Source organism: Apium graveolens, chromosome 3 (genome assembly GCF_009905375.1).
Source record: "Apium graveolens cultivar Ventura chromosome 3, ASM990537v1, whole genome shotgun sequence".
In the NCBI taxonomy this organism is placed as follows: domain Eukaryota; kingdom Viridiplantae; phylum Streptophyta; class Magnoliopsida; order Apiales; family Apiaceae; genus Apium; species Apium graveolens.
The window spans coordinates 122,491,545-122,517,505 of NC_133649.1; the positions used below are offsets into that span (position 1 = coordinate 122,491,545).

Below are 25,961 nucleotides of genomic sequence, written 5' to 3' on the forward strand. Positions count from 1 at the left end.
ATTGACGATTTGTTTGATTAGCTTAAGGGAGCATGCTATTTCTCAACGATTGACTTAAGATCTGGCTACCATCAACTGAGGATAAAGCCTGAAGATATTCCCAAGACTGCATTCAGAACAAGGTATGGCCATTATGAGTTCTTAGTGATGTCGTTTGGATTAACCAATGTACCAGTGACTTTTATGGATTTAATGAACCGGGTGTATAAGAAGTACTTGGATAAGTTTGTTATTGTATTTATTGATGACATCCTCATCTATTCAAAGACTCCAGAAGATCACGCAGCGCATCTAAGGATTGCCCTTCAAAGGTTAAGAGAAAAACAACTGTATGCAAAGTTTTCCAAGTGTGAGTTTTGGTTGACAGAAGTACAATTTCTTGGACATATGGTAAGCAAGGAAGGTATCAAGGTAGACCCTGTAAAGATTGAAGCTGTATCCAAGTGGGAGCAACCAAAGACTCTGACGGAAGTGAGAAGTTTTCTCGGGCTAGCAAGATATTATCGAAGATTTGTAAAGGATTTCTCTAAGATCGCATCTCCGTTAACCAAGTTAACCGGGAAGAACGAGAGATTCATTTGGACAGAGAAGTGTGAAGAAATCTTCCAGGAACTGAAGAAGAGACTAGTGTCAGCTCCAGTACTAGCATTTCCAGATGAGACGAGAAACTTTGTGATTTATGGCGACGCTTCTTTGAAAGGTTTAGGTTGTGTACTAATGCAACACGATAAAGTCATCGCCTATGCCTCCAGACAACTAAAGCCTCACGAGCAGACGTATCCATTCCATGATCTCGAGTTGGCAGCTATATTTGTTTCTTTGAAATTGTGGAGACATTACCTGTATGGAGAAAAGTGTGATATTTACATGGATCACAAGAGCTTAAAGTATATATTCACTCAGAAGGATTTAAACATGACACAGAGAAGATAGTTGGAGTTAATCAAGGATTACGACTGTTCCATTAACTATCACCCATGTAAGGCCAATGTGGTGGCTAATTCCTTGAGCATAAAAGAGAAACTAAATGTAGTTCAGATTGCAGAAGAGCTAGCTAGAGACTTGGAAAAGATCGAAATTGAAGTCCGAGTACCAAGAGAAAGTAAGGAGCAACTGTATGAGATTACCTTCCAGCCAGCATTGATGGATAAGATTAAAAGATGTCAAGAGGGAGTTATGGAACAAGAATTGGATACTCTCACAGGAGAAGAACTATGTACCCAAAAGGATAGCCAAGGTATGTTTAGATTTTCTTCCATAATTTGGATTCCTAATGTGACGGAACTGAAGAATAAAGTATTACACGAAGCACATAACTCTCGGTTTTCTATCCACCCTGGTAGCATTAAGATGTACCAAGATTTGAAAAAAACTTCTGGTGGTCAGGAATGAAAAAAGATATTTCAAATTAGGTTAGCAAATGTCACGTGTGCCAGATGGTAAAAGCAGAACATCAATGGCCAAGTGGATTGTTACAACCTTTAGAGATTCCCCAGTGGAAGTGGGAAGCGATTTCCATGGATTTTGTGGTGGGATTGCCAAATATGAGAGCTAATCATGACACTATTTGGGTAATCATTGATAGATTGACAAAGTCAGCACATTTTCTTCTGATCAATGAAAGGTATTCTTTGGAAAAGCTAGTTAGGTTGTATTTCGATGAAATAGTGACCAATCATGGAGTTCTTGTGTCCATTGTATCAGATCGAGACCCGAGATTCAATTCAAGGTTTGGACCAAGTTCTAAGAATGTTTAGGAACCAAAATGAATATGAGTACTGCCTGTCATCCTCAGACGGACGGTCAAAGTGAGAGAACAATCGAGACCATAGAAGATTTGTTTAGAGTTTGTGCTTTGGATTTCAAGAGAAATTGGGATAAACACTTACCTTTGATTGAGTTCTCATACAACAATAGTTATCATGCCAGCATTGGAATGCCGCCTTATGAAGCTTTGGATGGATGTAAGTGTAGATCACCATTGTATTAGGATGAAGTAGGAGAGAAGAAAGTGTTAGGTTCTGAACTAGTACAGCAGACCAAGGATGTAGTGGTATTGATTCGAAAAAGGTTGGAAGCAGCCCAGGATAGACAGAGAAAAAATGCAGATTTACATCAAAAAGATATGAACTTCAAGGTAGGGTCATTGGTATTGCTAAAGGTATCACCCTGGAAAGGATTAGTGCGATTTGGTCTGAAAGGTAAGCTTAGCCCCAGATTTATAGGACCATTTGAAGTTTTGAAGAAAATAGGGAAAGTCGCTTACGAGAAAGTGTTGTCGCTGCAACTGCAGCATATCCATAATGTGTTTCACGTATCCATGTTGAAGCCCTATATTCCTGATTTGAATCAAGTCATAGAGTACAAACCAATTGAGCTATAACCAGATTTTTCCTTTGTAGAACAACCAATCCAAATTTTAGATCGTAAAGAGCGAGTCCTTAGGAATAAGTCAATCCCCATAGTGAAAGTCCTTTGGAGAAATCCTAGAGTACAAGAGTCTCCATGGGAGTTAGAGTCATAAATGCTTGATAAATATCCTCATTTGTTTAGTTAAGTCAGATTCTGGGGACAAAATCTTTTAAGGGGGGAAGGATATAAAGACTCGTATATTTTATATTATTTTAAAAGTATAATTGTTGAATAATTAATTAAATAAAATATATTTATTGGATTTGACAGCTGTGTGTTGGTTCTTATTAATTATTTGTGATTTATTGGTGTATGGGGTTGAATTGTGTAATTAATTATTGAGTTGTATTATTTTATTTAACTTTGAACAGTGATTTTATTGCAGTTTTATTTCCATAAATATTTGGATTGTTTTTAAAATTGTTTTTTATGATTTTATAATTTCAATAACTATTTTTAGCATTTTATAAAATTGAGAAATCAATATTTCATTAATTATTTAAATTTAAATGATTTTCTGATTATATTTATTTGTAAAATCAGTATTTAATTCCAGAATGCTTCAAAAATTACGAAACTCATATAATATTAAGTTTATAATATTATGAGAATTTTAAAATTATTTTGGAAATTTTTGGAGTTAAATTCACCCGCACATTATTTCGTTTGATCATTAAATGCGGGTACAAATCGCGTTTCAAAAATGATTTAAAAATTATTAAAATGTTATGTTATTAACTTTTGAATATTTATAGATTTTTGGCATTAACATTTTAATTTTTTGATAAATTTTAAAGTGCAATTAATTCCTTATATTGCCTGAATAACGAATCTGGAAGTGTATTAAAGCGACGTAAGGACACGTGGCTTATTTGCTTAACAGGTGGCTTATTCATTTTTGTTGATTTGGGCTGTCTCTCTCATCTCGGCTGTCTCTCTCTCGAAATCTCTTGTTTCTCTCTCGAATCTCTCTCGATTTCTCTCCCTTTCTTTCACCTCTCTCCCTCTCTTCCCTCCCGGTTCCATGTTCTCCTGTTGTCTTCGGTTTTTTCGGTGAGTTGCGGTTGTTTAACTCCGGTTGTTAGCTTCAATTTCTCCTGTTGATTTGTATATATATATATACTTGTATATATGTATGTATCTGTTCAGTGTTGCCCTATTTGTTGTCATTTGATTCCGGTTGCCACCGTTTGAATTCCGGCTAGGTGGACCGATGTGTGTGTGTGCGTGCGTGTGTTGTACTGTTGTGTCTTGTGGTTGTTGCGGGTGTTGGCCCGTGCGTTTCCTGTGTTTTCCCCTATTCTGTTCTTGCGAATTGGAAACTTGGAATATTATATTAATTTTTGATAGCAGGGAATTGTTTTGAATGAATATTCATGATTTTATAATTTATACGGAAAATTTAGTAATCGGTGAAATTTTTGTGTTGGAATCCGAGTAATCGGGTGCCCCGAAAATTTTGCTGCCGTCCGCGATGATTTTTTACGAGCGGACGGTGGACGGTGATGAATTGATTCTGAGTCCTAAATATAAAATAAATAAAACGTTTTACCCTTATATGAATATTGGTTACGTGATTATGTGTATAATCGTTATACGAGTCGGGTTATCAAAGTGGGTTACTAGGGTTCGAGGATATCATGCATGTCGGTATAACTAATTAGGGTATTCTGTAACTGTAGATCCCAGTCGAGTTTCGCCAGGACTGAAGTCAGCGTAAAAGCTACTTAGGATTTCCAAAAGTGTTGCAGGACAAGTACCCCTGCCCATTCTTTTATGGTTTAGTACTTATGAATAGACTGTTGTTTTATTCTCGTAAAGGAACAAAAATGTTTTAAGTTACGTATCCCCTGTAGTTATAAATAATTGTTTTCAAACCTGTTTTGGGGAAAAGTAACTTCGAAAGGTACCTATCCCGAATGAAACAAATTGTGAACCAGATTTTATGTGTGTTGTTAAAATGAATGATTTTTTAATGGGATAGGTACAAGTGTTTTGAAAACTGCATAAAACGATCATATATGGGATACATAGGGGCCAGAGTGGCCTAGTGAGGTTGCGTAAGAGGCTAACTCGGTTGCGCGCAATTCATAACCGAATAGTCCAGCAGGTCAGAGACCTGGCTAGTCTCTGAGTTCCGGAACAGGTTTGTGGGATAGAAGTTAGAGCTGTCTGGTGTTGATAGCCTGACCAGTTGTCTTCACACATCCGTTAAGTATCTGATTTCGCTTTGCGATTCCCATAAGGGAATAATTGATTGATACAGTTGATTAATAATTGTGAATAGCATGCTAAAATTGGACTCTGGCACTTACACAGCACACAACTACATTTGTTTTGTTAAAAGCATGCTAGTCAGTGATATCCAGTTACCCCATCTTTCTTTTATATACTGATGCTCGAAATGATTTACAGATTCTGGATTTCATGTTGAATTATAGTTCTGTTCCTATAGCTGTTTACTTTACTGTTTAATTATTAATAATCATATGTTGGTACTGCTGAGCAAGTATTTGCTCACCCTTGCAACCTGTTATATATATATCGCAGATGCATAGAAGGCCAGTCAGACCTTGGTAGAACCGTGTCTCAGCCCCTTCAGGACCCGGCTCCTCGGAGGTAGTTAGTATCAGACCATGCGTGGTCTGATGAGTTGCTGAATAAGTTAGTGTTTCGTACTTTTTGAATAAATGGTTTGTAATAATGAAAAAACTTGAATCATACTTGAACCTGGATCAGATCTTGGTTTGGGGTCGTGAAAGTTTAATATTAATAATAATTTTGTAGTTTATGTTATGGTTTGTTGTGTTTAGTGACGTCAACTCCTGACCCCGGGGTTAAGCCCGTCACAAGGGGGAGAAGAAGATGGTGGTTCTGTAAGTCATGCCAATGATGAGAACAATTCTAGCCAACAAGATCACACCAAAAAGTGGGATAGAAGTCACACCAGAGATGAAATAATTGGTGATCCCAATTCTGGAGTGAGAACTAGAAGTGCTACTGTAATTGAATGTTTGCATGCATGTTTTCTGTCCCAAATTGAGCCAAAGAAAACTGAAGAGGCCTTGTTTGATCCAGACTGGATAACTACCATACAGAAAGAATTAAATCAGTTTGAGAGAAGTAAAGTTTGGGAATTGGTTCCTGCACCAAGAAACAAAAGCATTATTGGAACAAAATGGGTGTATAAGAATAAGATGGATGAAAATAGAATTGTGATAAGAAACAGAGCAAGACTATTTGCTAAGGGCTACTCACAAGAAGAAGGAATTGACTATGATGAAACTTTTTCTCTAGTTACAAGACTTGAAGCAATAAGAATCTTCCTTGCATTTGCTGCACACTCAAATTTTAAGGTATATCAAATGGATGTGAAAAGTGTATTCCTCAATGGTGAATTGGAAGAGGAAATCTATGTGCAACAGCCACCTGGCTTTGAAGATCCAGAATTTCCAGAATTTGTCTATAAACTGTTAAAAGCTCTCTATGGTTTAAAGCAAGCACCTACAGTATGGTAGGACATATTATAAGAATTTTTGATCAAACATGGATTTACTAGAGGAATAATTGATAAGACACTATTCTTCAAAAAGTACGGTGATGATATTATCCTAGTTCAAATCTATATAGATGATATAATTTTTTGTTCTACTAATGAGAAGTTATGTCAAAGGTTTTCAGGACTCATGCAGAGTGAATATTAGATGAGCATGATGGGAGAGCTTAGTTACTTCCTCTGCCTTCAAGTTAGTCAAAGAAGTGATGCCATCTTCATCAGTCAAACCAAATATGTTAAAGATTTATTGAAGAAGTTTGGAATGGTTAACTGCTCACCTGCATCTACACCAATGTCTATAGCTACCAAGTTGGATGAAGATAAGAAAGGAAAAAGTATAGACATATCTGGCTAAAGAAGAATGATTGGATCTTTGCTATACTTAACTGCTAGTAGACCAGACATCATGTTTGCAACATGTCTCTGTGCTAGATATCAAGCAAATCCCAAAAAATCACATTTAATGGCAGTAAAGAGAATTTTTAGATATTTGAAGGGAACAACAAACTTGGGATTGTGTTATCCTAAGGGAACTGGTTTTGAAGCTGTTGAATACACAGATGCAGATTTTGCTAAATGCAGGGTTGACAAGAAGAGTACTAGTGGAAGTTTTCAATTTCTTGGACAAAGACTTGTATCTTGGTACAGTAAGAAATAACAATATGTGTCAACTTCTACAGCTGAGGCTAAATATATAGCTGCAGGAAGTTGTTATGCTCAAGTACTTTGGATTAGAAATCAACTAATGGACTATGACCTAGTGTTACACAAAATTCCAATCATGTGTGACAATACTAGTGCCATATCTATTGTTGCTAATCCATTTAATCATCCCAGAACTAAGCACATTAACGTTAGGTACCATTTTATTAAAGAAAATGCTGCAAATGATACAATTGAGCTTATTTTTGTTCCAACAGAAAAACAGTTAGCTGACATATTCACTAAACCTTTGAATGAAACAACTTTCACTAGACTTGTTAGTGAAATTAGAATGTTAAATTCTTCATCCTAAAGGAAAGAACTCATCTAATATGTTGCAGCAGATTAATTTCTGATACATCAAAATTAATTTGATTTAATTGGAAATTAATTAGAATATGATTTATAAATATTTCAGAGTTCTCTATATATTTAATTTAATTTTTCAAAATTTAAAATTCAACTTGGAATATTTCAAATTCTGAGAAAAAACTATCTAAATATTAATTTATATTTTCAATATGTGAAATTAATCTAAGACATAACTGAAAAGAACAAAAGTATGTAGAGAACTGAGTTCTCGATAAGTCTAAATGACTTCTCGACAAGTCATTTTGAGAATTCTCGATAGAGTTCTCGATAAATCTTTTTCTTGACTTCTCGAAGGATTTCTCGACAAGCTTCATAAAGACTTCTCGATAAGTATTGTAGAGATCTCGACATATGTTTAGTCTTGGAGTTCTCTACAAGTATAAATTTTAGACTGCTCGATAACTTAGAACTGAAATAATTTAATTCAATAAATTATTTAGTAAAATACTTTTGATATAAAATCACTCTAATTTTATTTTGATTTATTCAAATAAAAAATTGAAATAATTCAGTCCAATTAGGAAAAACTGGGTATTTATTCTACATCTCAATAAGTCACTATCTAGATATCAATAAGAGTTAGGATAGTGACATCTCGACATGAGTTTCCTAATTTACGTGACTTCTCGATAAGCAAATGCTAGCCGTTTATTTCTACTTCTCGACAAGTCACTTATCTTTTTCTATAAATACCCTGACATCTCGACATAACCCTTCTATAAATACCTAGCTTTTGCAAATCTTCACCATTCTCTCTCATTTCAAGTATTTTCTCTCTCAAATTTCTTACACATTCATACCCATCACTATACCATAAGTGGCCTCTTGTAACGGTTTTTTTAGTGTAACCAGCTAAAGTGTGACTATAGGTGCCTTAAAATTATTTTTAGCTATTTATAGTTACACCTTTTTTATTGTAACCATTAGTCTAATTTAGTGTAACCATAGAGAAAATGAGGCATCTACGGTTACACTATAACTAATGTAAGCGTTGGTCTTAAAAAAGTGTAACTAATAACTGAATTTATTGGGCGGTTGAATAAAAATAAAATCCAACTGAGCGGGAGGCTTGAATTAATAAAAAACACAAGGGGGAATTATTACCCCCAACTTCTACACTGTCCAAAAATTAAACACTCTCATTTCTCACTCAACAGAAACTCACACAAATTAATTCACAATCTCATCTCAGTCAAACACGCACACAAATTCACCCGACCCTGTCCTAAAATTCACAAAATCAAACACTCACCAAAATTCACAGATTCACTCACTCACTTACCCTCAACACCCTCTCACTTACCCTCTCACTCACTCACCCTCTCACTCACCTCTTACTCAAAACTCAAACACTCGCCAAAATTAGGGATTTGAATCGATTGGAGTTTCAAATGGAGTTTCAAAATTAGGGTTTGGGTTGCTTTGGAATTGGGCTTTCAATCCGGTCTTCGGGTTTGGGTCTTGAGTCAGGTTTTGGATTAGGGATTTCAAACAATTCTTCTACATGTATGCTTCTCTCTTTTCTCTCTGTTTATGAATGTGTTTATGTGTTTTTTTATGTTTTCTCTCTGTATGTGATTTGTTTTTTATTGCATGTGATTTGTTTCTTTGTGATTTATGTTTTTTGGATAGGTTTCCTCACATAATCGAATGGTGTGTTTTTTGTATTTTTTGGTTGTTATTCTTTGTTATTTTGTTATTTTTTGTGATTTATTTCTATTTTTGGTTGTGATTTATGCTAGAAATAATGTGTTTCTGATTCTGTTGGTCCAGAGGACTACCGTAATTTTAATGTCGCCTCGATATGTAAATTAGGCATGATTCTCTATTTAGGTTCCGATCTGATAGTCGAGCATCTAGGTTGATGCATACAGGCCTAGGCTATCTTAGATGCAGGGTTGTATAGTAGACTATACATAGGTAATTATTGTGGCTGACTCTATTAATGTTTTACGTACAGTTGGTAGTCATGACAGAAAAAGGTAATACTTGGTTGAATCTTCCCAACTATACCAAAGGTTATATGGATGGAGTGAAATTGTATGTGAAGAAAGCGATGGCTAATTTCGGTAGAGGAGATGAAATTAAGTGCCCTTGTCGTATGTGTGAAAATTGGTTATGGTGGGGTGGTAGTGACGTTGAGAGTCACCTTATCTGGAGTGGACCTTTTTCGCCGTTTATTCAATCAATTTACGATGTTAGTTTGTTGGCAGACAAAACCGATAATGTAAAATTGGAACATAATACTAGGTTTCCATATAATCTAGATGACATGTTAGATGTTACATACAGCGACGTAGGACCAAATGATGATGCACGAAAATATTATCGACTTGTTGATGAAGGAAAGCAACCCATGTACCCCGGTTGAAAGAATTTCTCGCGATTAAGTTTTTTAGTTAGGCTTTACCATTGGAAATGCTTAAATGGAATAACCGAGGTTGCATTTGGAGAGATACTGCAGTTGTTAAAAGAGGTTGTCCCCGATATTAACGTGCCTTCCACTTTTAATTTAGCTAAAAATATCATCAAAGATCTCGGTCTTGACTACAAGAAGATAGATGCATGTCTGAATGACTGCATCTTGTATTCGGGTGATAATAAAGATAGAGTTTGTTGCAAAACTTGTGGTGTTTCTAGGTGGAAAGGTGTGGAGCAAGGCCAAGAACAAGAATTGGATGTTAACAGTAGTAGAATTCCTGCCAAAGTAATGAGATTTTTTCCGCTCATCCCAAGGCTACAACGACTGTATATGTTTAAAGATTTTGCTAAAAAAATGGTGTGGCATGCAGTTGAACGAAAGAAAGATGGGAAGTTACGACATCCGGCTGATGGTGAAGCCTGGAAGACCATGGACCCCAAATATCCTGAGTTTTCGTCAGAACCTCGCAATGTCATATTGGGTATAGTTACAGATGGGTTCAATCCGTTTCGCAAAATGAGTGCCACATACAGCACATGGCCAATTGTAGTTGTGAACTACAACCTTCCGCCATGGATGAACATGAAACCAGAGAACTTGATTCTATCAACAATTATTCCTAGTCCAAATGATCCAGGGAAAAATATTGATGTCTACATGCAACCTCTGATTGAGGAGTTGAAAGAGCTGTGGAAAACAGGGGTGGAAACCTATGACGCTGCAACTAATCAGAAATTTACAACACGAGCAAGTGTTCTTTGGACAATTTTTGACATTCCGGGATATGCAATGATGTCGGGGTTGAGCACAAAAGGGAAGCTTGCGTGTCCAATTTGCCATTATAAAACATCGTCGATGTATTTCAAGCATAGCAAGAAATTGTGCTATATGAACCATCGGAAATTCTTAGACCCAAATCACAAGTGGAGATTTGACAAAAGAAGATTTAATGGTGAAGTAGAGACTGGAACAAGTGCTCCTATGTTAACTGGGAGACAAGTTGCCGAAATTCTCGATGGTTACGAGAATTCTTTTGGTGGGGTGGGTAAAAAAAGAAAAGTTAGTTGCGATATCAACCCTTGGAATAAAAAATCAATCTTTTTGACTTTCCATATTCGAAGGACAACTTAACTCGGCATAACCTTGATGTTATGCATATTGAAAAGAACATATGCGATAGTGTTTTAGGCACCTTGCTAAACATTGGTGGTAAGACGAAAGACCATCTAGCAACTAGGTTAGATTTGCAAGATCAAGGTATTAGGAAGGCGCTTCATCATATGCCCTCTGCTGATGGAAAACATCTTGAATTTAGGGCGGCAAAGTTTGACATGACGAACAAAGAAAAGGAAATATTTTGTTCCGTTCTTGAAAATGTGAAATTCCCCTACGGTTTTGCTTCCAACATTAGCAAATGTGTGCAAGATAGGAAAGTGATGGGATATAAGAGTCATGATGCACATGTAATTATGCAATACCTGTTACAATTTGCTGTCAAAGGATCCTTAAATCCTGAGATTGCAGTACCCCTGATCAGACTAGGTGAATTTTTTAGATGCATCTGTTCTAAAGTCATTGAGTTGGATGAAATAAAAAGGTTGCAAGAGGAGATTATTGAAATACTTTATCAACTTGAGAACGTATTTATAAATGCCTTCTTTGACATTATGGTCCACCTACCGGTACATTTTTGCAAGGAAATTCAATATGGTGGACCAGTCCAACAAAGATGGATGTACTTCATTGAACGATACCTCAGTGTATTAAAGAAGTATGTCTGCAATAGGAGTAAACCCGAAGGATCCATTGCGGAAGGTTACCTTGCTCATGAATTTTTAACATTCTGTGCAAGGTTTCTCAATGATGACCAAAATAAATCAGTCAATGAGTCTCCAAGTGTAAATGCAGAAAAAGGTGGGTAAGCTATCGGTTTAGGGAAAAGAAAATACGGGAAGGACATTAACTTAAGTGAAGATACTTGGATCGTGGCTCATAGGTACATTATATTTAACTATGATGACAAGGAAGTGGAAGACCTAATAGAGTAAGTCCCCTAAATAAAATACTTGACAGAACACTTCTTAAGTAAATAAAATAAAATATGAATTAAAAAAACTAATATACCATTTCTGTTTATAATTCCAGGAATCATCATAAGTTATTGGACTTCAACTTGGAGAATATTGCGAAGTCCAAACGGTATAAAACTGAAAAAACACATACTGATGCAGTATATGAGTGGTTCAGGTCTGAAATTAGCAAAAAAAATGAATGTTTCAAGGGAAGTAGCTTCTTTAGCAAAGGGTCCAAGATGACAGGCTAAGCAGTATAGCGGGTACGTAGTCAATGGATATAGGTGTCATACAGAGCAAAGAGATCGCAAGTTCATCACACAAAATAGCGGTGTCTTCTTGACATCCCTAACTACTAGTTTTGCAAGTTCAAAAGACACAAATCCATCAGATGGGGAAGTTAGTTACTATGGATCAATTCAAGAAATACTAGAAATTGACTACTGGGGAGCCTTTCGTGCTGTTTTGTTTAGGTGTACATGGTATAAAGATGACAAGGATTCATTTGGTTTTACTCGAGTTAATTTTAACTGAGTTTGTCAAAAAAAATGATCCCTTTGTCTTGGCAACACAAGTGCAGCAGGTGTTTTATATTGAAGATCCCGTTGAAAAAATTTCAACTATCCTATTAAGAAGTTGTCAGCTGTGATTAATGATACACAAGATAATGATGCAGTTGAAGACGATTTAAATGGCCAATTTTCAAATGACACAATTTTCCGTTCTATAATTGAAGAACAAGCGGATCAGGAAAGTAGTTGGTTTAGGGAAGATGTTCCTACAACACAGATTCGCAATCCATCATATCGGCTTCATGAAACTGATAATCATTGACTTGGTACATTTTTTGTGAAACTTAGGCATAATTAGGTATTAATTATGTGAAATTAGGCATTATGTAAAAATTAGTCATTGTTACTGTGAAAATATTGATAAATTGATTGTAAAAATTAGGTCTTATTTCTATTAGAATTAGGAATTATTTTTGTAAAAGTTAGGCATTATTTCTGTGAAAATATTGGTAAATTGATTGTGAAAATTAGGGCTTATTTCTATGAGAATTAGGCATTATTTGTGTGAAAATTAGGCATTATTTCTGTGAAAATATTGGTAAATTGATTGTGAAAATTAGAGATTATTTATGTAAATTACTTGGTAATTTAATTATCAACTATGTTTCTATGATTACTTGTTTTATGTTTGTATTAAGTCTGAAATTAACATGGAATTCATGCATATGTGATTTGTGTTAGTCAAATATTTGTACGATCTATTTTGTTTTAGTCTCAAATAAACATAAGAATTTATGTTCTGTTTTAGTCAAGTAATTCAGTACATTGACTGATCTCTATTTTCGTATTTTGTTGCAGGATGGACATCAACAGTGTGATAGTTCAATTGCACCATATTGGAGAATTCATGAAGACTAGGTACTCTGGTGGCAAGATTGAAACTTTTACGTGGACCGTGACCGTCTTTCTTATTGTGAAATGATGGATTATGTTAAAGAGCTAAATTACAAGGAGATTGGAGGCTTAAATGTTAATCGCAGAGGGTGGACACTTGTGATAGATGATCAAGGTGTAACCGAAACAACTCGTGACAAATCAGATGTCTCTTTTTACATTGACAACATAGTTGACAAATCTATACCTCCAATGAAGCAAATGCAGCCTTTTATGATTGTAAGGCCAAGATCAAGCCCTTTCAAAATGGTGGAAAAGAATGTCGATAAAAGGACTTTTGTGACACTTAAGGATATTAATTATGATAAGGAACGAAGAAAAAGCACAAGGAAGAAACTGAAGTTCAACAACTATCATGATGTGAGTTCTAAATACCAACCAATTCCAAGAGGTGTAGTTGAACCAAGTCCAAAAGCTGCAGTTGAACCAAGTCCAAAAGCTGCAGTTGAACCAAGTCCAAAATGTGCTGTTTAAAAAAGTCCAGAAGTTATAGTGAAGGACATAGATGGGAGCGGAACCGGTGCTGGACAAATCGCATTTTTGGAATCTGGAGGGAGTAGAGAGATGCTAAAAGAAGTTGAAGGTGATGGATGCAATGACTATGAGATGAGAAGGAACAAGAATGTTGCAAAAAATAAAGCAAAGCTTCAGGCGCTTGGGTTGTGCAGAACTAAGCCTGCAAGTGAGACGGAAAAATGCAAAGCCAAACAACCAAATGAAGATTGAGCTGAAAGTGATTATATTCCTGATAATGATCACGAAGCTGGTGAACAAAGTGACCATAATGAGATGATATTGGCAGTTCAAAGGTATATTTTTTTAATCAAATCATGTTTATAGCATCATATCTTCTTAATACTTGTGATACTTGCTGACAAATGTAAATTCATGTAGAGACAAAAAAAGACCAAGAAAGAGAGAGTAATTCCAAGTAGTTATGGTGGCCCCCGAATGCGTGGCCAGGCTAATAACTGGTTGAAGAATTCCAGAATAAGGAACCAACTATGGGGTCACCTGATCATGTTGATGAGGTATACTTGAATTTTATGCATTTCAATTTTAGTGTATGATTCCTGATAAAATTGAATTAAAATATTAAGTCAAAAATAATAAGGCTAAAGTAGATTATATTGCAGAAGGTTATAAATATTTTTAATAAATTGATAATTTTTATGATTATAATTTGAAGATAAATGAGATGCCTGTGCTTACTGCAAAAGAAAAACTACAAGCTTTGAAATACGGCCCTGGTTCTATGGTTGCTTATAATGAATTACGGAAACGTGAGAAACTTGGCATTTAGAAGGAGATCCCGGAGCTTGAATCTGGAATGCAACAAGTGATATCAGAATCGGGTAATTAGTTGCATCATATTTTAGGCATGTTTTTTTCCTGCATTTGGTATTTATAACTGATGCATAGGGGGATTAGGAGATACACCTGTTGGTGAAGCTCGAAAAAGAAAGAGAGGGAGGACAAAAATGAACCATGTTCATAACAGTACGGAGAAAAAAGTGATCACCCTGAACGATCAATTTCAACTTGTATCTTGTGGAGGAAAGTGGTCAATTGCCAAATTTAGCAACTTTTTTGGGACAACCCTTAGGCAGTTCGTGTCTCTTACGTGTGCTAGTTGGCATCAAGTTCCCGAACAAGAGCTGTTATGGGAGTATATCAAGGTGAATTAGTTTTCATGAGTTCATTATTTGTGCTACTATTTTTTATTTTCTTGTTTATGCATTTTTTGTTATTTTTTGTAGGATAAGTACATTATTCCGGAAGAGGCTAAATTGTGGGTTTTTACAACCCTGAGTGATCAGTTCAGGAGCACCAAAAGTCGAATTAAGCGAGATTATTATTCCAAATATGCTACGGATGAGGAGAGGTTAAAGCATAGGCCAAGGGATGTTTCTCTTGAAGTTTGGAAGATTCTTTTGACATATTGGGGTGACGAAAAAGTTCAGGTATAAACTGTATATTTAATTTCTCCTTATTAATTTTGTGTCAATTGTCTCCTTAATTACGTGTCAATTTCTCTTTATTATGTGGTAATCCAATAGGAGATAGAAAAAAGGAATGCGGAAGCACGAAAAAAAGTAACAGAGCCACATACAACTGGGCCAGGAACTTTTGCCCAAGTTACCAACAATTTGGTAAAAATTTTGTCACTCACTTAATGTCATTTTAATCATCCTAAATAGAAACTGTTAAAATATTTTCTGCACTAAATTGTACTTTAAATCTATGAATTTCAGCTACTTGACAGACTTGATAAATTGCCCGTGGATATTGATGATGATGAAATGGAAGAGTTGTTAAAAGTTTCTGATGCCGATGTGTATTTGGAGACGCATAAACGAGACGACAAGTACAGTTACAAGTTACCAGATGAGATGGCTAAAGTCGTTAACGAAAAAATTGTAAGTTCATTTTATAGATTTCAAGCTGATTATTCAGATTTTCTAGTCTTATGATGCATTAATTTGTGATATTTTGTTTGCTGAAATTAGCAAAAAAAAAGAAGCTAAAATCTGAGCATATAGTACAACGGGGTTCATTAATTTAGTATAGTGATTATATGTGAGTTGAAATTAATTATTTAAGAAAATAATTAGTTAAAAGAACTAAGATAAAAAGGATAATAAACTAAGATAAATATAAAATAATGCCTCTACAAAGTAGGATTACAAAAAAGATAATAAACTTAGATAGTACGTATAAAATAAAAATCTTGGAAATATAGAAAATTCTTGTTCAAAATGACTAATGCTAGATAGATTCCCTAAAGTCTATTTGAATTTCATGAACTGTTATTGTTTGGTTCACTTAGAGTTTTCGTCTTGCCTGCTAGACAGTATGTTAATAGTGGCTCTTATTTCATCTTTATACAGGCCAAGGTCCAGAAAACTCTGCAAACTGATGGTGTTGACGCTACCAATGAGTTGGTTCACAGCGCCAAGGAACACCACCCATCTTACCTGATTGGAAGGCTGGTTCGTAAAAAACACCAAAAACCAAAGTCTCTAAGAACACCGCGCACAATATCGGTTCCAGGTCCAGTTCCAGTTCCAGAGCATGACTATGCAAAAATTTGGGCCGAACTTCAGAAAGAGATGGATGAGAAGCTTGATCAAAGGGTTCGCGAGATGATAAAAATATTGGCATAGCAAAATCCAAATTTGAACATCAACCTCAATGCTTTGGATAAATCTGTAGAAGATTTGGATGGGTCTGGATCCGAATGAGTCTGAGTAGTAGTTGTCATGGTTACCCTTTAAATTTTATGAACTAATATGTTGTTAAGTGGGAAATGGTACTTAAATTTGGCCAGGGTACTTAGCTATATATTACCGGTATTAGATGGTATCAAGTTATTTTGCTTGCCTTCAATTGTTGGTAGTAGTTTATTTGGAATGCCTTGGATATATTGTTGGCAGTTGTTATATTTTGGCTGCTCATGTATTGGATTGTTATTGTGGATTTTGGATTGAATGATTGTTGGTTATGTAATGGGAAGTGGAATTTTTAAACACTATATTGTCTTCTTTTAAAAATAAAGTGTTAGCATAGCCTTTTAATGTGTAGCCACTGTGATGTAAATGGTCACAATTTGATGTTAGTAATAATTTAAAAGTGTAGGTAAAGCCAACAAAAACTGTTAGTAAAGCTAAATAATGTATATTAAAAACATGTTACCATATATAAAAAGTGTTACCAATGAAAACAGAGTTTTTCAAAAAAGGCATTTTGGTAACAACAATTTGATGTAACAAAAAAAATACTGGTGTGACTATAAGTCTATGGTTATAGTACTCAAAATGTTACTATAAATGTGAAAGTGTAGGCGTATACCATCTATGGGCACAGTTTTGTCAATGTAACCTAAAAACTGAAAAGTGTAACCATAGACCCCTAAGGTAGCGGCCACATTAGTTACGAATAATTTTTTCACAAAAGTGTAACCATAGCCTTCTTTTTAACTTACAGCCACAATTTTTAGCCTTCAACAACACTTTTTTTACTGTTACAATAGGCCACTTATGGTGTAGTGCATACACTTACAATGGCTGCAAATAATATTAGAGCTGTTATTCCAAAGAAGGGTACCAACTACCTAGCTTTCACGGATGCTAATCAAGCTCCTGATAGTTTCATGAGTTCTGTTTAAATTTTATCTAAGTCCTATCTTGTAGGTTCCTTGACTATTTTGGAACTCAGTTATGGTCAACACTATTGTGCATGAGAATCAAGCTATGTCCCTGGTGGTAAAATGCTCAACTCAGGGAAAGCAGGTGGAATTTGATGTCAATAAAGCATTGGGCATCCCTACATACAACATGGTGGAGATACCAACTCAACAGGAAATAGCCGAGTTTATGGATTTCATAAACTACAGTGAGAAGATCAACATTTCCAGCTTGAACAAGAAGCATCTCAGGAGGGAATGGTCTTTTTCGTTTGACCCAAATGTTAGAGCCTTCACCTATATGAAGACTGGGTATGACAATATATCCAGTGTGGTCCAAAAGCTGGTGTTCTCCATGGCTTACAACAAGCACCTTAATGTGGGGCTACTGATCCTGGAAGAACTCAGAACTAGGCTCACAATGCCTTTGGCCAATAGAGGTAAGGAAATTTTCTTTCCTAGGTTTATTATGTCTACTTTGAATCATAAAGTTGCAGATATACATGTATATGATGGTATTGATAGAAATAAAATATGCAACTGTAAATAATTGTCAAAAATTTTATTTGGTTCACTAATTACAAAGAATAAGGTACAGGTAGGTCTAAATCTCACTGACTTTATGTTGGAGAGATTTAGAATCTATCCTTATCCTATGCCTGACATGTGGTCTAGTTCCATACCTAGTATAATTATGGTTCTTGTACCTGTGGAAGTAGAAACATAGGATAACCAACTGGGGGCTTTTACAGCTGAGACCATTTTTTCATTACCATTAGAAGTTAGAAAACCAACCACTTCATCCTCCTAACATGATGGAGTGAGTAAAAATAAATGAATGCACCCTGGACTATAATATTTGAGAGTGGTGAGGACCAAACACAACTAGAGTCTAACCTGGTCAGAAAGCCAAAGAAAAAAAAGACAGTTGAGTTGACCACTCAAGAAACCACCTCTTCATCTTCCCAAAAGGATGCAGTTGTAATAGAGGGAAATAAACATACTCTAGAGGAATCTTCTCAACAAGGTGTATCTATTGAATCAAGCATTCTCCCAAATGTAATCTATAAAGAGTCTGCACCCCAACTTGAACACTCTCAAGTTGGTGAAAGAAGAAATTTGGTTGGCACACATAAAGAGAGCACATCAATTGAAACTCCCTCATTTACTCAAGAGGAGTTGCCAACACTCAATTCTGATCTCACAAATCTTATTTCAAAAATTTCTTCTTCTTACAATGAAAAACTTGAATCCTCTTCTCAAGTTTTTCCAAAATCAAGTGACACAGTTCAAGAAACTGTGATTACCACCCAAACACTACATTCAGTTGGTGAGAGGATACATGTTATGGTAGACCTTAATGACACCAACAAAAACATAGGGGTTTCATCAGTTTTAACTAAAGACCCTATGCAAAGTACTCAAGCACCTTCATGTGCCAAAATTTCTTCTCATATTGAGAGGTTTGAGGGTAGTACTCCCGAGGGGAGCTATCTAAATCCTCTCCAATTCAATTAGAGGTTCCTCTAGCAGGGACAACTCCCCTTAAAACCCTAAATAAAATTGCAATCTCAATTGAAGCTGGGAGTACAATTTCCAATGATCCAGCCATTGGGGAGGCAAGTTTAGCACATTCAGGTGCCAGTTCTTTGCAAGAAGAACAAGGGTTTGAGACCATGGTACATGATAGTAACCTGGTCAAATCCCTTCAAATTCAAATGGAGGTTCCCATTCTTGGTGAACTACACAATATCACAACCACAGTTCCAACTATGACTACAACTGTGACTCCTATCACGGGTGATGTTCCTACTTCCATACCATCTACCTCAAACACATCTCACCAAACACCAAATATAAATACTTCAAATCAACCATCCACCTCACACTTAATTTCTTAATGGCCACATGATGCAGAGACTCAACCAACAACAATGAATGGTCTTCTAGTAGACAAATTAGCAGGATTGGAAAACACTACCCAATAGCTTCTCACCACAGACATGTCCAATCTGGACTATCAAGCAATCTTGTTGTCATACAAGGAAAAAGTTAAAACTTAACATACCAAGATAGCTGATAAAGCTGAGCAGGATGGGAATGTTGATGCCTGGATGTCCAAAGATTTCAGTATTACCATGGGCGAGGCCTTGGCTAGATTCATGGAGGAATATATCACTATCTTAAGTAGCAATAGCAAGACGTTCACTCTACAAGAGGTGTATGATGCTATTACAGAGGTCTATAATGCACAACTAAAGGCTTTCTACTTTATTGGAAAAGCATTGGAACAGACTATGGGTAGACATCAAGAAAAAATAAGTAAGATGTTTATGGACAAGATTGATGTACTTCTGCTATCTCAGATTGAGATCAAAAATAAATTCAAAAAGTATGCAGAAAAGATGGCTAATTTTAATTTAACTGGTGTAGAGACCAACCTCAAGAATATAAAGAAATCATTTATTCCCTTGTATGAGGTTTTCTAGCAGAAATTACTAGCAATAATGACACAAAGGTCAAGTTAGAGCAACTTCATCAAGCAAGATATGAACCTTCAGTCTCTACAAGCTCAAGTCTCCTCTCTTCAAGCTTCTAATGATTCACTCTCAGCTCAAGTCAGTACTCTCACAACCTTGGTGCAATCTCAACAACAGGACATTAAATCCTTGGTAGACTCCCATAAGTATCTTCAAATTCAAAACTCAATTTCTTTCGGAGCCTTAAATGTGCCTCTGCCAGAAATTACTCACTCGGTAAAATCCCGGATCCCTCTACCTTCAATCAGTTTTCCTGCTAACCAGACTAAGGGGGAGATGGTGACCAAGCCAAAATCAACAAGCCAAATCCAAACCAATCAAAGTACTCATGATGTTGGTAAAGACAGACTCCAGTTGGTTGCACAAGGACCTTGCCTTGACAAGGAGTTCAACAAATTGCTTACAACACTGAGATTTTCTTCAAAAAACAACTACATCACATACAAAAGGGCTTTGGTTAAAAACATAAACTTTCTGAGAGTGGTGTTAGTGACAAATAGAAATTTCAGAGAAAAGAGAATTGTAGTTGATGTCAATGATTGTGGTGTACACAGATGTTTGTAGGTGTCTCTCTCAAATCTTCAATCTAAGAGATCATCTGAGCTGGATGTCATTATTGATAAATTTAACAGGGTGATTCCAAAGGATACTCAATTACTTGGAGAGCTTAAAAAGTCACAAATTGTTGCATTTTCTTAAGCTTATCTTCAACCGAGTAAGGGGGTGGCCTACATCTGCTCTTCAACCAAAAAATGCGAACAATACATGATTCATATATACTGTGTTATGGGAAACTTAAGATTAATCAAGACTTTGGAGATTGACTTGAGAACGAAGAAGATGAAGACGGTTGCAGATAAAAAAATTATCAAGATTCTGAGAAAATATTTGATAAATGCTGAAACTATGTTGTCCAAAACTTAAATCAACACTAGATATGACTTGGATGATGATAAGAAGAAAGATGATCAAAAACCTTCTGGATGAAATCCAAGTCAGCCTAGAAAAATAGCTAGCTAGTAGCAAGGTGGTGGAGAAGAAGAAAGAGAAAGAAGAGAAGAAAGAGAGAGAAATGATTATAAGAGGAGAAAAGATGGAGAAGAAGGAACAAAACAGAAATAAGTCCAAGAAATCCAAATCACTAAAACTCAAACCTTCAATCCTAGCCAATCAAGCACTCAACAAACTCCAATCTTAAAGCCTAAGTACCTTTACCAAAAAAACTGCAAATTTTTTACTTAAAATACCAATCACTACCAGCCATCTCATTTTAAAAAAATCTCAAACCTACCTTCATTCAAGCCTCCAATCAAGAATCACTTCATGACTGTTGGGAAAAAACCAAAAAAATACAAGCTAATGCTGGTGCTATCTGGAACCGCTTTAATTAAACTAATATTCTACCTTTAAATGGGAGCATAACAAGATGATGACTATCACCATCAACTAGCTAAGGAGATAGTCAAATTTTGGATTATCTCTTTGGGAGAAGTCAGAATCTACTACTTGGATGGCTTCTTCATTGTGTTTAGCATAGAAGTAATGGAAATATTTTTAACCACAGAATTGAAGAGAGTGATAAGCTTGATGAAGGACAGGGACTTTAACACAAGGATGTGGAATGTTGTGATGTCTGAAAGCTTGAGAGAAATGGATTTAAGGCATGCTAGGATCAAGGCTGGGAGGGAGGAAAGGGAAAGGCAAAATGCCAAGAAGATTGAGATGTTTGAAAAAAAATGTTATGGACTTAAGGCAAGGAGCTGGGTAGAATTTCTAAAGCTGCACACTTTCTAAACATTACAGTTGGAAGATTTTCAAGATTTAGGGTTAATTACCTTACCAATTACTCATTAGAAGAATGGCTCAGACTGGTGGAAGCCTTAAGAGAGACAGGAATAATTGAAGAACTTCAAGTGCTAGTAAATCTTAAGGACCTTATTAGGAAAGTGACTTGTAGAGAAGTCCAAAAAGGCTTATATAGAAGTCTCAGAGATATCGACAAGTCAAATGAAGATATAGAGAATTGGAGATATCGACAAGTCATTTCTGCATGTAGAGATCTCAGAGATATCAACAAGTCAAATGAAGATATAGAGAACTGGAGATATCGAAAAGTCATTTTTTCCTGTAGAGATCTTAGAGATATCGACAAGTCAAATGAAGATGTGAAGAATTGGAGATATCGATAAGTTAAATGAAGATGTGAAGATCTCACATATATTGATAAGTCAAATGGTGTATATAGAGATCTTAACGATATCGACAAATCACTTCTACATGTAGAGGACTAAGAGATATCGACTAGTCATTTTACACATATAAAACTGGAGAATTCAGAGATATCGATAAGTCATTATACTTATTAATATGTCACTTCTCTATAGAACAATTGGAGATCTCGACATACTATTTCAAATTCAGAATACACACAAGTTCAAGATTCAAGATTATTAGTCAACAAACTATTCATTCACTGAATTGGAAAGTCTACAAAAGCAGCTTGAAGAATACAAGATCAAGGGCCAGGATTAACTGGACAAAGGGTGGTCACAGACCTGCAAGATTCTGCATAGATTTGCTAACACCAGAAAAGGAAATAGACAAGGTTGCTTTAGAGTTTGGTTTAGTACATTTTAGTGCAAGTTTTGTAAACCCATGCTTCTAGTCTATAAAGCATGCACGGGTCCTTAGTTTACACGTAATAAACAGATCTAGATTTTCTTGTATTCTCTCAAGATAGAAGCTGAGTTCTTATTCTTTAAGAACGCAGATTTGTAGCAAGAAAAACTTGATTGATACAATTAAGTGAGTTTTTTATATATTGTGTTTGTGAGAATTCTATTAAACATAATATCTACATTTCTTAAACTTATTTGTTCAAACCATAATTCATAAAGCTTAAAACAAAGAAAAATTCAAGAAACACATTCACCCCCCATTTGTGTAACATTTCATAGCATTCAATATCTAACAAATATCCTCATGATGACCCTATAGTCATTACACCTATTATACGGAACAACCTGGTAAAGAGAGTCATGACCCTCTAGTCATTACACCTATTATACGGAACAACCCGGTAAAGAGAGTCCTTGTAGATAGTGGAGCGTTGGTGGACATTTTACTATATGATACCTATATAAGGATGGGATACAACGATTCTTAGTTAACCCGACTGATATGCCGATATATGGGTTCGCTGAAGTCGAATGTCCAGTTGAAGGGATAATTAAACTACCTTTGACAATGGGCCAGGAATCGAGGAAAGCTACGCAAATCTTGAATTTTATGGTGGTTAAGACAGGATCGACATATAATGCAATCATGGGGAGGATGGGTCTACATGCCTTCAATCAGTCCCCTTATCTTACCATTCAGTGATCAAATTTCCAACCAGGAAAGGGATAGGAGAAGAAATGGAAGATCAAAAGATGGAAAGAAGCTATTATGTAGCCTCGCTGAGGGCCGATGGAGCCGGGGGCATGTTCTACCCATTGAAGATATGGATATTCGTGAGAATGATGAAAAACGAGGAAAGCTAGCAGAAGATTTGATCCCGATTTTTTTGCTTCCCGAAGATCTTGAGAAAAAAAGATGAACTTTTTCAACTATTTTGGCATCGCTTCATGCTATTCTTTATATATATTTTTATTATGATTTATTGATAAAAAATAATGAACTTTTTCAACTATTTTGTGATATTTGATTGAGCCTTCATTGCTAAAAATTGACTTTAAAACATGTATTGAGATAACTCCATATTATATATACTTACGGACTGATCCATCATCACAAATGGGGCCTAGAGGCCTCACATAGCAAGATGTGGCATTTACAGACTCACGTTACTAGATGATGGCCTTGTCATGCAATTTTCTAATATCCTGCTAGAGGAGGTGTTTTCACAATACCACTACCCTCTGATTCCTTATTATCATTGTAGATGTGACGAGGAAACAAAATAATTAAGTAATCTTCTTCAACTCTTTGAGGTTGATAGTATTTTTAATATAAAGAATTTTTTGTGCTCATGATTGGATCCTACTTGGCCTCTATAATGTTATCCTATGGAATTTGGATTTTTCCACACTATGAGTGGACATTTAGTTTTCTTCAATATCATCACAAGTTTCCTTATATTACACATGCATTAAGAATGAAGAAAAGGAGGTCAGCAGAATTGTAGATGTTAATGCCTTTTGAGATTTATAGATCACACAACTCTATTGGGGTCATTATAGCGATCCTTGATTAAGCATGCAGCGAGGTTGCTGATCTTTTTTTTCACTTATAGTGGCTTCTTCTTATCCATTATCACATGAGTTCACATTAAATAGACTTATGGACAAAATTGTGGACGTTGAAGGGGCCTATTGGGGCCTCGCATCGATGTATCCAAACTCTTTGGCCTTGTGTTAATATACTGGTCTAATCTTGCAAACATTTCAAATGGTTTTCAATGGAACGATAGTAAATGAACGGTGGAAGGAATATCCATACAGTATAATTTCAAGCGCACTAGTGTAACACCCCCAGATCCGGGTCGTCACGGTCTTTCTTTCCATTATTATCACTTAAATTAAATTAAAATATATAATTGCATGCTGTGACCCACAATAACACACACTTCACAACACGTTATAGTCTCAGTGTGAAATTGAAATAAGTAAAGTCGTTGAAGTCCATAAGTTAAAAGTTATTACAACCCAAAATGATTACTTGTTAAGTTCACAGTTTGTTGCCATTATCCAACACAAGTTATATTTATACATAAATTTATTCCCCAAAAGTAGAATGCCTGGTCTACAGATAGAATTACCTCTGTAGCTATGGCATCTATGATATCAATGGGAAGACACATGATGCTTTCCACGCTCTTCCGCTGGGTCTGCTTGAGTCTGGCCATCCTTCCTGACTGTTGTTGTGTGATGAAGAAATGAAGCAAGAGTGAGCATTACAACTCGTAAGATAATATATAGTTTAACCAATAGTGCAAGTATTTGAAATGATAACTTACTGAAAAACCTTATCAAGTGTAAGATAATTACTTACTGAATATAAGTTTTAAAAGAAAATAAAGTTACAAAATACTTTAATATACTTATACTCTTTAGAAAACTACTTGAAGTACCACTGTTCAAAGTATAATAAGTTTTCAGAAACTCGTCATATAGGAGGAGTTACAAGATAAAACTCTTATAGAATCAATCCTTGAAATATCATTTGGAAGAATTGAAGTTACGAGATACTTCATCAAATACATATATATATATATACATATATATATACTCACGGATATATATATATATATAGATATATATATCATACTATCCTTAAAAACCTCTATTATGAAAAGGATAAATATAGTTGTAATACCCAATGAATTCGGAAAGAAGAAAACTTTGGCATAAACCGAATACCATGCTGATCAGGCAAAAGTACCAATTAATTCACTTTCTCTACTAGTAGATGGATAAATTCCTCGCCGGTCATCATCCTGGCCGCATTAGGACCTTGCGCTAGACCGTTACCCGGTCATTCACGCGTTGATGGACTGTCACCCAGGCTCTTACACCTTGATAGACCGTACCCCGGCCTGTCGCTTATGCCGATTCATTTAGATGGACTTACTTCCCGAATGTTGGGCAAGTAATCAAAAGCTCTTTTATCAAATTAGCAACTTCGTTGCGACAAAAATACACCACGGAGCCAGATCCCTGAGGTTTTGAGCGAGTATTTAAATCCCTCCTTGAAAGGGAAGATTTAAATTGAAATCGAGTTTTGGGATCCGCTCTAACTTTAAAAATTATTTTGAAGACTCGAAAACATTTTTGAAAACGTTTGGTGTAAGAATGATTTAATGAAATAAATCAGTTCTAATATATTAGAAAATATCTGAATATTATTATTTTTTAGAAAATAAAAGAAGTAGAAGTTTTGAAACTAATACTTGAAACGAATATTAAATAACAAAAGACATACTTATACGAAAGTAAAATCTTAATTTGAATAATCAAAAATAAAGTTTGATTATTAATCAAAACTATCGAATAAATTTATTCGGTTAATAAATATGGAAAACTATATGTATATACATGTATAGTTTATACACGGGGGTATCGCCTCCCAGTTTAGGAAAATATTCAACGGGTCCCCTATACTAAGGGTATACGCAAATGATTCCTATCTCTAGCATAGGTATTATGCAGTTTATAAGAAATTAAATCAATAAT

At 35.5% G+C, this 25,961-nt stretch overlaps 1 protein-coding gene across 1 annotated transcript; it reads left to right on the forward strand.

Moving 5' to 3' along the window:
• Positions 1 to 387: 387 nt before the first annotated feature.
• On the forward strand, positions 388 to 13,030 carry LOC141714555 (uncharacterized). Its single transcript, XM_074518069.1, has 9 exons — positions 388 to 813; positions 985 to 1,237; positions 1,450 to 1,571; positions 9,003 to 9,400; positions 9,446 to 10,523; positions 10,631 to 11,382; positions 11,610 to 11,711; positions 11,821 to 12,018; positions 12,907 to 13,030. The coding sequence occupies exons 1-9, from the start codon at positions 388 to 390 to the stop codon at positions 13,028 to 13,030; spliced, it is 3,453 nt and encodes a 1,150-aa protein (XP_074374170.1).
• Positions 13,031 to 25,961: the final 12,931 nt, after the last annotated feature.

Excerpts from the sequence above, each read along its gene's own strand:
- LOC141714555 (XM_074518069.1), top strand. The coding sequence starts at position 388 with ATGGTAAGCAAGGAAGGTATCAAGGTAGACCCTGTAAAGATTGAAGCT. Across the intron at positions 10,524-10,630 it reads GGGTGGGTAAAAAAAGAAAA|AACATATGCGATAGTGTTTT; the intron begins GTTAGTTGCGAT and ends CATATTGAAAAG. Across the intron at positions 12,019-12,906 it reads GTTTTGTTTAGGTGTACATG|GATGGACATCAACAGTGTGA; the intron begins GTATAAAGATGA and ends ATTTTGTTGCAG.